The sequence below is a fragment of the Solea solea genome, chromosome 21, assembly GCF_958295425.1.
Source record: "Solea solea chromosome 21, fSolSol10.1, whole genome shotgun sequence".
Lineage (NCBI taxonomy): Eukaryota > Metazoa > Chordata > Actinopteri > Pleuronectiformes > Soleidae > Solea > Solea solea.
In genome coordinates, this window is record NC_081154.1 from 7,499,368 (window position 1) to 7,513,036 (window position 13,669).

Here is a 13,669-nt window from a genome sequence, read left to right on the forward strand (position 1 = left end):
GGGGACGTGGCAGAACAGGACGACATAGAACCGCTCAGGGTGACAGAAAACGGGACAAAACGGTCAAGACAAATGGGAGGAAAGCAACAGAAAAGGACACGGACTGTACAAGAGCAAACAGCGTTCAGTGGCTGGTCTAATACTCCAAATGTGTGCCTGAAACAGTAACACAAACACTGTCCTGAGGACACTGGCACACCACGCAATGTATGTTATTAAATATGAGCTTCACTGTCAATTTTCGCCTTGGAATACGTTCAACCTGTTTGTCATTGCACCACCGAAATGACAAGGGCAAAAGGCAGCAAAAAAAAAAAGAAAACACTTTTCTACATCATATGCAGCCATTACAGTAGATGAATTGATGATTAAATGCAAGTACAAATATATAGTGTGGGTGTAAAAACAAGCAGTGCTAGTAGATCCCATTATAAACCAGTGGATAGACAGACTTTGTATAAAGGTCAGATATGTAGAGTAGAGATGGCAATATAGATATGACATTGCTGCTGGACAGATACAGCATGGACAGTGCCATTTATTGTTTGGAGGGTAATCCTTACAGACCGATTAGCAAGTGTACATGTTTTTTTAACAACGGTAAACCCACTTAAAAAAAGGCAACCGACACCTTTCCCACTGCGAACACTGCGGTTAGTCCGGCCCGTTTTTGGGTCACGTCACAAACGCCGTCCTCAACAACAAACATACAACACACACCAGGAGAGAGCGCCATGGAGAGCACAGACAAGACAATGTCACGGCAGTTGAACTTCTCGTCTTCCTCTTGACTCTCTCTTTCACACTCGGCAGCAAATTAACAGTTTTAGAGCACTGCCTGAACGGTGTGCATCATAATTTCACACTGGGAAGAAAAAAAAAAGGTGCAGACTGGTGCAGATTCTGCAAATAGAGTGGAAAAATAAAGTAGGAGATGGCAAAATTACCATATTCTCCCAGGCATGTTTACATTACTACCATTAGGAGCAGAGTCATTTGACACAGGAGAGAACGCTGATTGTATCTATTCCCATTGCAGACAAAAGCCAGATGTTAGTAGGTTTTTTTTTGACCAGTGGAAAGGAGGTTTAAGCCAGACAGTGTCGGTGAGGAGAGTAGTGAGAGATTGGGCAATTTTCTCAGCTTTTGCAGCACTTGAATCTTGGGAGACAGACATACCTTGTTTGGTAAGCCTTCTTGATCCGGTTTAATGTTTCACAGAGGTCCTCAGAGATGTGTGTACACCCAAAAACATAAGCTCAAAACACACGTAACCTCCTGATATGGATGGTGTTGTCTGTGTTGCTCCCAGTAATCAAACAGTTGAGGCAATTTTCTTTCTCCAAGTGACTCTGGCAGAACAAAATATACTTCAGTTGCTCTTGAAAATTGAAGACACTAAAAACCTGTATGTGATTCACTCTATAGTTGTGTCTCACTGGCACAAAGCAACCGTGATAACGTAATGAGTTTACTTGATGATAAGATTAAGTGAAACACATCACATGGTCAACGGGTGTCACTGAGGATGACGGAGAGAGACATCATACAGGCAGGTAAGACAACATTCCATCAGCCTCAGCTTTCTACAGCCAGCTAGGAACAAGCGACAGTTACAGATTAACCTCAGGGGGTGGACATGGAGACACTTTACTCAGCCTGTGTGTGTGTGTGTGTGTGTGTGTGTGTGTGTGTCCCAGCCCCATAAATAACCAGAATACAAACGGCAGCAGGTGACAGCTTGTCTTCGACTCTAAAGAAAAGACAGCCAAACTCGATGGACAAGCGTGAGCCACAGTTGCTCGATTCATTTGGGAGATGCTCCAAACTGAACAAGCACCTCCTCATTACTGGCTACACCAAAATAGCTTCCCTCGCATTCTTTGGTAAAACAGTCTAGTTAGAGGGCCGGGCCAGTATTCCCTGACAGCAGGGTTTGAAAATACACAGGATAGCTCTCGGTCCATGAAATAATATGCAGTGGAGCACAGGACATGGCATGCATTAAAACACACACACCGTGTTAAACTCTGGTGGGACTTTCCCACCACAACAGCCGAGGGAGAAATACCAAACATGTGTACATTTTATTCGGAGAAGGCCAGTTTGAATGAAAACCATACCGTCATTTATCAGCTCCCTCTTCAGAGAACTGTCTCACGGTGTGTGATGGATTTAACAGCAGTCAGACAGGCTGAGGTTTACTTATTCCATATTCAGGACACAGTCACAGTCTGTCTGCGCTTGTCTTCTTATTGAATGTGTTACTTAAAAAGACTGGAGCTACCGATGTGAGGGTGCAGGCAAATATGGCCATTGTAATGTCTCTTTTTAATATTAATGATCACTTAGTAAAGTTGTATTTCACTACAATCATATGAAATAATTGCAGTAGTGCATGGTATGGTAAATATTATTCCTTAGCTGAATTAGTCACAGCTCTCCAGTTAATTTCCTTCACTCATCAACACAACCATTACTGAACGGTTCGCAGCAAAGATGCTGGTGTGATAAATTTGAATCATCTACTGAAATCACTGTGACATCAACTGTCTGGTCAGTATACTATGTGTGTGTAAATACATTGTAGGGGTGGATGATTTTACTTGGAATATAGTAAATACCAAGGTACAAATAATACAAACAGTATTTTTAGCAGCACAAAAGAAAAAGTCAGAGAGAGAGTGACAGAGGTGGGTTGACAACAAGGTTACAAAATGGAGTCAGATCAAATGATTCAGAAAAGAAATGTTGCCTGTGTATAACAAGGGAGGTATTTTAAAAATGTGAGGAAAAGTTAAATAAATAAATAAATACTCAGCAAAACCACTAAAGGCAACGGAGCCACTCTACTTAACAAACACTGCCTCTAATGCACAATCACACGAGCGGGACGATTCTAGCCCTCGACACATACGTCAGCATATAATTGAAGTGGCGTCAACATGAAATGAAAGCAGAGGAAGCAGAGGTAAAAGTCGCAATGCAACGGTTGCAGTCACATGTCAAATCCTTCGTAAATACTGTTTGCCTGTATTTTGCAGTTGTTGTTCTTTTTTGGACGTGACACGTCGTCACAAAGGTCACGCAAACAAGGGTGCATTTTCAGTGACGTTGTTTCGAAAAGGTCTTCTTCAGGTTTTCTCGTTGAATGTACTTTTTGTTGCTTTGAGACCGTTTGTTAAGGCTCATTGTTTGGTTTGAGCTCAACAGAACAGACTGCAGTATGCAGGCGCTTCATCATGTGGGTTGTCATTCATTAAACAGCTGTTGAAATCCTACAAGTGTGTGTGTGTGTGAGTGAGAGGGACTGTGTAATCGCCTAGTTTGAACTTAGTTGTGATCAACTGCTCAAATAGAAACTATTATTGAATATAAACAACAGTTTCACTGGAGATACAAGAGTGAGTGGTATTGAGTATTGTGATATATATTGGATTTAGTGGTGCACCCTAAATATGCTGTGATATTTTTATATACGCCATATCTCCAAGTCCTACTGAACCAAACTTTCTCCACAAAAACAAACATGTAAAGTGTTTCAATGTTAAAGCTGGGGTCAAAATATGAAATAAGATTGTGTGGAGTCAGTTTCAGTTTTAACACAATTACTCAACATGTATCTACAACAATACTCAATGGTGTTTGGCAGTTAATGTGGTTGACACATGTTCTTTTCAGTCAGTCTTATATATTTATTGCAAACAAATTCCATCACAGTCTAGCGTTGACAATAGCAATAGTGGACTACAGTGTGCAGTATACTAGGAAACCACAGCAGCTGTTCAGAAGTGGAGCCTAATGTATTCCCAGGGTTATCTGGGAAGCCTGCAAGCCTATAGGAAGCTTTATGGCTGCCATATGTAGCACTGTGATGTAGTGGAGCTTTAGTGCAGGGTGTGTGTGTGTGGGGAAGATGGGGGAAGGGTACATACAGCCAGAAATCCAGCCAGCCCATCCTGGCTTCAGATTACATTTTGTTTCCTTAGGCACCAGAAAACAAACCACTAACACTTAACATATCCAGTTGCCAAAACACCACATAAGGCCAGTCTTTCCCCACCAATGCCCCCCACCCAAGAAACCAAAGGAAAATGTTTATTAGAAAAAGTATTTTTTTTAGTTATTCCTGTTTTGTTTTTTTTACCTAGTTTATAGCGTGTGCTCGTTTCAGCTCAGTGTGAAAGCCTCTCATAGGTTTTGCTGTCATTTGCGTTCATATTTCTCTCCGCTCAGTTCAAATGTGTCCTCGCCCCACCCCACACGGAGTACAGCAGGGCAGAGGACAGACAGGTTGACAACTCGTTATGTTAAGTGCAATAAAAGCTCTGCGACAAGTGTTAGATAGATGACCCCCCCCCCCATGCCTGAAAGCCAGGCCGAAATATCAGTATTCAGAGGACGGTGGTGGTGATGCCAGAGCTCTAGCATCACCATCCCTGACAAGCACAGGAGACAACTGAGGACAGCTCATGGCAGCTAAGGACAGGCCTTAGTTAAGTAGAACATGCTTCTCCTGGCTCAACAAGATTTGGCAATTAGGGTATGAGCAAAAGTTGAAATGAAATAAAACAAGCCGAAATAATCTTAAACAGGAAGAGAAGGTGAACGCCTGTTTCATGTTGACCTCCCTCTTAAAGCAGTCAACGTACGGGAAACCTCAATACATGAATATCAACGTGATAACTGTCAACTAATGATATCCGTAATCTTTCCACAGACCAGACACACTTGAACACACTCAGTAATTTTGTAACATTAAGTTAACAAACAACCCACACAATTGACTTTTACATCGGCCTGAAACACATGCCAAATAAAGCCAAATCCATGTCACAGTATATATGAGATATACTGTGTATGCGCTGGCACTGCTGCAGCATCGATAATAGAGGGATTAGGCATTTCCCCGGGTCATGTTTATTCCCTGTCTCTGTAGTTTATGTTTGCGATAGTAACAATGCTGCTATTCACGGCCCATCAGACGCCATCACACGCAGTTTAGAAATGTTTCTAAAGAGGCTGAATTGCAGCACGGCAACACTCATGCAGAGACTCTATATGTGGAAGGTTCTTCCCAGGTCACAGCCTGTCATTTTCTGCTGATTAGCCACATGGGGAGGAACTTCAGGCCACAGCCCTAAAAACAAACTCGCTGCAACTGCTACTGTAAACGCTCACACACACACACACACACACACACACACACACACACACAGAGGACTGTAATGGAAAACAAAGGCCACTATAGGCAGTGACCTGGTTGCCCCCACGTTTTCCACCCATTGTGATTCCAGATGACTGTGGAGGTTTGATGGCCTAAAAATGATTACAGTGTTGTTTAGCTGTTCAATTTTCTGTTTTCTGTTTCAGCTTCTATCCCTGCAACACCGTAACTAGTAAAATAATTTGCAGCATCATTTATGGAGTAGCATATCTTACTACTTTGGGAGTTGTTGTTGAACTATTTAATTCCAAGACCAAAAGGAGAAAATGTATTCTTCTTGCTGAGGACCTGCACCAATTAAAATGATTGTCACTGGACTGACTTTTTCCTGTAAACATACAGTTGGTGCTCGTGCACTGATAAAAAAATATGGTGACATATGAGAATGAAAGCCACAATTGTGTCTACACATACACTAACAAAACATAATACAGTAATTCTGTAATACAATAAATAGCTTATACTGTTGACATACCACTTATTGTACACACAAAGTATGCAGCTTAAGTCGACGCACAATGCTTGGCCACCTTAACCACAAATATACACCATTCAAGATTTGAGTGGTAATAATCCCAATAATAATTATAATCAGTGCGAGTAACCACACCTAAGCACAACAACCATTTACCTGACGAAATGCCTGCCAGGCACAGGTGTCATAGTTTTACCTCATAAAGCTGTGAAGAAATGTCGTTATACCTACTACAACATTATGTCACAGGAGTTACTGTAAATGATTATCCTTGTGGAAGTAAAAATGCACTTCAGTTAGGTTAACATATCACTGGCTGCACAAAGCCCTGAACTATAACACACACATACTAAGAGTGCTAACCTTGGATTGGGGCACTAAGGATACTAAGATCTCATCATGTGAAGTGATTATGTTAAGTGTATATAATCAGGTCCTGTGTGATTATTTTTTTTTTTTCCTTCTTGTTAAGCGACTTAACAATACGTCAGCGCGGAAGTTGCAGCTCGGCTGTATATTGTAATTAAACGTAATTTGAGATTATATCACATATTTAAAAGTAAGATGTTTCATGCTTTAATGAAATTACATTAGGCTTAGACTTGAATATACACACGTGAATAACTACAGAATTTATTGACTACTAAAACATCTGATGAAGTGTCTCCACTTCCAAGAGCCCCAAGTTTCATCTTCAAATTATTTGTGTTTTCCAACTATAGCCCAAAAACAAAAACATCATTATAAATGAATAGGAAGATAAGCAGTAAATCACTACATTTTTTAATCAACTTATCAGTAAGTTCAATTTCAACTCGACACTACAACTACGAACTGACTGTTGGGGAACAGTGTTGTGAGCCAAATGTATAAAAAGTCTTGTAACTGACGTTCTAAAAAGCAACCAAGCACAGTCATGGTTAAACATTGGCATTTGGGGCTTGGTGATTTATGATTAATCTCTAAAAATGTAATTTATACTCATGCTTGACATGTTTTAACGGCTTTTTTTCCTCCTACTCAGATAAAAAGCAACGAACCGATAAGCGACGAACCTCGATGAGACATGGCAAACTGGCCTAACTGACCACACACTTGACACAGACCTGACAGCTTGGCTTGACACACTTCTTTTAATCTAATCTCAAGTCCTTCTTGTCTGTATTCACTCAGCTAGTTAAGACCCTAGCTAATGAGACTGTGCCCCACTGTATGGAATTAAACCCGAGCACTACTCACTCACTGACTGAATTAAATCAGCACAAGGACCGACATGACATGTGTGCGGATGAGAAAACATACAATTGCACATAATATGAAACAGAAAATGAGAGCCGCTTGGTTGTGACACCGTAACTGACACTGTAAACGATTGATTGATTCTGCAAACTTGCCATTTCTGTCAAACACGCAGACGACTTGATGTAAATGCAGAATTTAAGTAGGAGAATTAACAGCACGCTACAACCGTGTGACAAGCAGCACAAGTGGGCACCGACATGTGAGGAGGACCTCTGACATGAACGCTGGTCCGATTTTATGCTGTGAAAACACAGCAGACATGAACACACGACGCGAGCCGAAACAAACACAAAGAATACACCTATCACACAACCACAGCAATTACGTGATAATACGTGCTGCAGGGGTGTTTTATCAGGTGAGGCATTGCTGTGCTCAGAGAATGGAATATGGACAAAAACAACACACAATAATCAAATCAGAACTGTGCTTGGGTTTGGCCAGTTATCTGCATAGCCTGATAGAAGGATTCAGTGAACAAAAGAAAAACCGGGAACAGGCACAGTGTACATTGAGACAGTACAGTGTACCAGACAGCCAAGGGCTTGTCAGGGCAAATATGCCATTGTTTGCTGGTTTTTGCACGTTAGCCCATTAGTAAAATACCTGTTTTCAAGGGGGGAGGGGGGGTTCAGACCAATTTAGTGCTAAAATTTCCATCTATCACTGCCTGTCGACATGATTTTGTCAGAAGAAATAAAATAGATACACATGCTCCTGAAAAGCCCCACAGACGTGACAACACTGGATTGTCGTGCAAATGGACACGCCATTTGACACGATGATGAACTGGCCATTGTTCAGCCCCGCAGCAAGGCGTTTGTATGTTTTTACAAGTCCCAGCATTCCTGCGTCCTTCTCCTCCAAGACGGGAGACGTTTGGCGGACTGAAAATGACTGTCTGTCCGCCTGGAAAACACAGGCAGGCGAACGCTTTGTGGTCGTCGTCGACCACCACCACCACCGCGCACAAATACACGTCGACTGTGACCAACAGCCACGAGGTAACAAGAGATTAGCAATAACGTGTAAAAGGGCTGTAATGAGGGGGTAAATCTAGGGAGCCAACCTGACCTCCGTCAGCTGATTTGCAGTGTACAGCAGATTAAAGCATTGAGCTGCCGCGGACTCAAATTCCTACACATGCTCTCTCACAAACAAACAGCCTTCTCGCTCCGTGTGTGTGTGTGTGTGTCACTGCAAACCCCTGTCATCTGCCAGTTGATTATTATTGTGAAATTAAAGGTTTGCGCGATGCCTCACGGGCAACGATCTGCACAGCTGTTGTGTACAGCAACTCCTAAACACAGCCTGCATGTATATGTACACATTTCTACTCTTATCTATTTACAAATTACAAGTACAAAATAGCTTTTTACCCTAATCTGCTTTAATCTCGATTGACTCTGGGCTTTCTTGTCTCCGTGTTACTGCACCAAAACACCGAAGGAAATTCCTGATACTTGGCAATAAAAAGGGATTCTGATTGAGAGACACAGTGTTCCTATATGGAGCCACTGTGCTCCACCGTCCTTACCTACACCTTTACATGAAAACATGGAGGTCCGTCGCTACGGTAAATGACTAGTGAATGAAATGGGTTTGGTGATTTGAGTGAAAATTAAGTAGTGTAATGTCCTGTGCTGGCTGTTTGCTTCCCTTAACCCCCTGCTGGCAGTCTGCTTCCCATTAACTTGGTTAAGTGGTCAAATAGCTGCTCGAACTTGTACACAAATGAACACGTCCACTTTTAGCGAAAACGCGGTAAATACAAGAGGTGTACTCGCTGCTCTAATAACTTGGACAAAGCCACAGGATAATTTCCGTCTGGTAAGCCTACAACATTGCCTCGCTGGCTAGCCACCAACCACAGAGATTTTCCCATTTGCTTTGCATGTAACAGAGTCAAAGAGATGCACGAAGTCGGCGTTTTCCTTACCGTCAGGTCGGGATTGTCGCTGTCACGGTGGTTGACAGCTCGTATGACTCCGGACCTCCACGGCCAGCGAGCGATGTCGCCGATTTCAGGCGGCTTGTCCCCGCTGACACAGAGGAACCGCTTCCCGACCAGCTCCGGCCGAGCCTCGACTGCCATGGCCCTTAGCTGGTCCGAATCCCCCCCCCTCGAAAAAACTTCCCGACAACGACGCCCCTACAAACCTGTCATTTACGACATTAAATCAGCTCTAAAGACTCCAACGGCACAAAGAAAAACCTAAAAAGGAGAAGTTAGTTGTTGGTAAAAGCTGAAAAACCGACCCGGGGGATTTAAATGTGTGGCAGTCTCCACCCGCTCAAGCGTCAGTCTCTTTTCTCTCAGCTAGAAAAAAAACGGTGGAACACTGAACCGCATCACCACCGCCATCCACACTCGTGTTTCTCCGCTGGATCCCATGGCATTCACACGGCCGCAACACGGCTGTGTCCCTCCGCTCCAACACACCTCACTGGTACTACTTTCGAGAACGACTGCTCTTTCTTGTTGAACTGCTACGACTGAAACAGCGAGTGGAGACAACTTCTAGCTGTAGTATCGATTTAACAGCGCAATTGTTAGTGCCACTATGTAATACTATTGTTTATGTGTGTGTGTGTAACTTAATTACATTACATGTGTATATTGTATAGGATGTATATATAGATTTTTTTTTATAGAGTAGCCAAATACATTTGCAGTTTTCCTTTTCTAGCCTTTAATGCACATTTATTCAGTCACATGCACATAAGTTGTGATTATTTATCTATATCTCTTGGCATGTTCAAAATGTTCAAAAAGTATTTGTTGTGACAAAAAATGAGTAACTTTAAATGTGAGGTCATCTCAATTTTATGCTTCATGATCACTGTAGCGGATTACTACAGATGTCAAGGATGTTTTCTAATATGCATTTTTTGATTTTATAATGAAACGGCATATTGAAACCAGTTACTGCAGGGAGTGGAAGGGTGATACGTCCAAGTGACGACAACTCAGTTATGTGCATTTTGGAAATGATTAGTGAGAAGAGGAAGTGAGTTCAAGGATGTAGGATGAAGTATGTACCAAAGGTAAATGAATTAATCATTTCATTCAATATTTGTACCTCCTTTATCTTGCTCTGTTCTGTTCATATTTCATTCAGAATTGGAAATGCCCCTGACATGTTCTGTTTCTTTCTTTCAGTGAGGATTGTCTCAGTTTTATTGTTTTCCACTGAGGCCTCCACATGGGCTGGAAAAGAGCACGAGTGAGAGAGAAATAGTGAGCAAGAGACCAAGGCATAGGAACACTGAAGGAGAACAAGAGAACGAAGGTGTGTGTGTGTGTGTTTTCAGTGGCTCTGCTGCATGACTCTGTGTGTGCACAAGTGTTTCTTGAGGACAGTATAGAGGTTTGTGTGAGGAGCATGTAGAAAGCAATCAGCCTGAAGCAACCTTCGGGGGGGATACAAGAGAGGAGGAGGAGGGAACACAGAGAGTGGATGACAGAATAAGAGATTGTGGCGAAGAGGGGTGGAGAGAAAGAGAGAGAGAGAGAAAGAAAAGGGCAAAAATACTGAAGGAACACAGCCACAGTATAGAAACACAATAGATAAAAGAGGAAAGAGGTAACAAAAAAGAGGAAGAGGAATAATAAAAAAAAACCCATGGTGAGCAGAGGTTTGTCATAGTAGTGGAATAAGAAAATGAAACAAAAGAAAGGAAAATCTGTGTGGTAACGATGAAGAAGTGAGACCAACGTATTTCTTGTCTCATTTACAACCACAGTGGATGTGAGAGAAAGCCAAGGAAAAAACCCTCTGTCTTAAAGAAAACACACATTAGCACCTATACAACGCAGTATTTCCTGTTTGTCTAGTCTGTTAGACAAACAGAAATGTATGGTTGTTGTGGGGCTGCAACATTCTGGCTGTTCAGAGTGACCTGTCTGTGGAGAATACACAGAGTATGGACAAAAAAAAGGGTCACGTTGTTGTGCGTTTGTAAAACAATAAAGAGAAAGAGACAACATGACCTTTTTTCCATAAACAAATTATGAAGCTCCTCTCTTTCTGACATGCTAGCATTGAGTAAAACCATCAGCATTTTTTTTATATCAATGTTTTTAAACATCTTCTGCTTTTGGCTTCTTCTTTAGGGGGTCGCTTCTTGTCCTCTCCCCTGTGTCCTCTTCTGTTACGCCAGCTGTCCTCATGTCCTCCTTCACAACATCCATGAACCTTCTCTGTGGTCTTCCTCTTTTTCTCCTGCCCCCAGCTGCATCTTCAACATCCTTTGTCCAGTATAATCCCTATCCCTCCTCTGCACGTGACCAAACCACCTCAACCGTGACTCTCTTACTCTTTCTCCAAACCATGTCACCCCGAGCTGTCGCTCAAATATGCTCAGTTCCAGTCCTGTGCATCCTGGTCACTCTGAATGAAAATCTCAGCATCTTCAGCCCTGCCTCCTCCATGGTAGCAGGTCTTTCTCCCGTTTTGTAGATCCTTTCCCTTTCACTTTTGCTGCTATCCTTCTGTCACACTCGTCTCCACCCATTCCAACCTGCCTATACTCACTACTTCACCTCTCTTGTGCACTGTCCATTACTTTGGATGTTTGAACAAAGATTTTAAACTCACCCACTTAACTCCTTGCATCCCTCGCTGTCATTCACACACAGGTATTCTGACTTGCTCTCAAAGGTATGCACATTAAGGCTTAATATTATGTTGTTTAATAGGTTGTCAGTGTCACATTGTATGTATGTTGTTATGACAGGGTTTGAATGGCTGGTTATCAATACATGTGCACATATTTCAATCTCTTTGCAAGTGTTTCTGCAGCCGTGTGTGATATTATGGAGTATTGTGAGGTTAGCAGCGGAGCCCTCAGTGAATGCTCGGTATTTTCTGTTCAGCCACGATCCTCTGATGCCGTCCCAGACAAGCTGTGTGACCAGAGAGGCTCCAGTGGGAATCTACCTCACACTGCTGCACACCGCAACAGCCGCCTTCATGAATAACAAGTAGCTATGAATCCAATCCAATCCAACCACCCCTCCTGCACCTCCACACACACATGCACACACGCACACATGCTCATGCATCTATACACAAAACACGGTGACAAAACATGCATCTGCATGTGGACACAAACATCTCCACAGACACAAGCATAGCTGCACACCTATACAGGCTCAAAGCACACATTTGTGTGCTCAGATATGACTGTCTGCACACACAAAGAGACAGGCCTGTTAAAGCACACAGATGGGGTTTGTGTCTGCCAAGTGCTATGTATGGAAAAGTGTAATGAATATGATTACATTCTAAAGACTGGCGTGTTTTATGTCACGAGCAAGACGAAAGCAGCTGGCTACATTTGGGTTTCAGCCTGTGTTCTGCATACACTTCGCATGTTTGTGTGTGCGTGTGAGATGGAATCAAATTCATTGTTTAAAATATCACTGAAATTCACATCATAAGTGTTGATTGTATGAATGAATAAAACAGTCAGACAGACAGATAGATAGACAGAAAGACAGACAGACAGACAGATAGATAGATAGACAGACAGACAGATAGATAGATGTATTGTTAGGATCACATTCCTTGTGCAAACTTTTTTGAGGACATTGGTTGCGGGGTGCAAGGTGTTTTTTAAAATGTATTTATATTTATTTTAGCATAAATTCGGAATTCTGTAAAACTGCTTTCTCCTTCTTTGTTTTACGTAACCTTTTTGAGGGGTTCAGATTAAGGATCTTGTTGGTATGACCTGTATACTTCTGCACTTTATTATCTCTCTCACTCTCTCTCTTTTTTTTTTTAACCTTCTTTTATCTTCTATTGTGAGTTTTATATCTGAAATTGTCTTATCTCTGTAACTATTTGTACTATTTGTGCTGCTATCTTGACCAGGACTCCCTGGAGGAAAAGATATTGTGTTTCAATGGGACCTCCCTGGCTAAATAAAGGCTAAATAAAATAAAAACTATGTGTGCATGTATTCTTTTCTCTAGATTCTTTGCGGATTATGTAACCAAATTTAGTCTCAAGAATTAAGTGTGTCTCTGCATAGCAATAAGATATTTTTGACTTTTTATTTGGCTTGCACAGTGATTAGACATTTTCCAAAAATGGTTGTAGAGGAAGGCGCTTCTTTTGAATAACCGTGACCCCCCCAGTACAGACGGGTGCACGCTTCCCCTGCTCAGTCCTATGTGATTATATATATATATATATATGTATATATATATACATATATATGTATATATATTTATATGTACAAAAATCCTATTGTAATTAAAATAAAAATGAATGACAACATAATGTATGTTTTTTATTTCTTACATCTCGCCCTGAATACATACTTGTTGAAAGTAAGTGAATCCGCCCTTGCTGAGTGCAGTGGAATTTAAGAAGAAAAAAAAAAGGTCACCTTTCATCCTCACGGAGAGAAAACTGCTTCCCCGACAACATCCATCCACGAGTGTGTTTAGTCGCTTCTCTCACCCATTGGCTGGAAGTCGCCACGATTCCACATCTGACCAATCAGCGCGCAGGTCGATGAGTTTAAAATCCCACCGACTTCACCAAAGGCAAACGTCACGTGGGTTGACGTGTCCAGCCAATGACAGGCGGTGTTGGTTGTAAACAGCCTAAACTGTCCAATAAGCGCTTTCGGAGGGTTGTTCTCTTCCT

At 42.0% G+C, this 13,669-nt stretch overlaps 1 protein-coding gene across 5 annotated transcripts in view; it reads right to left on the minus strand.

The window, feature by feature from the left end:
- The window catches only part of jmjd1cb (jumonji domain containing 1Cb), a 92,503-nt gene extending 83,157 nt beyond the window's left edge, over window positions 1-9,346 (minus strand). For 4 of the 5 annotated variants that reach the window (XM_058620154.1, XM_058620153.1, XM_058620151.1 and 1 more), the window contains exon 1: window positions 8,944-9,345. In XM_058620154.1, coding sequence (XP_058476137.1) covers window positions 8,944-9,099 — 156 coding nt within the window. In that variant the 5' untranslated portion in view covers window positions 9,100-9,345. Of the gene's footprint in view, window positions 1-8,943 lie in introns of all 5 variants that reach the window. The other variant, XM_058620150.1, reaches the window with a different exon arrangement.
- Between the last annotated feature and the right edge of the window lie 4,323 nt (window positions 9,347-13,669).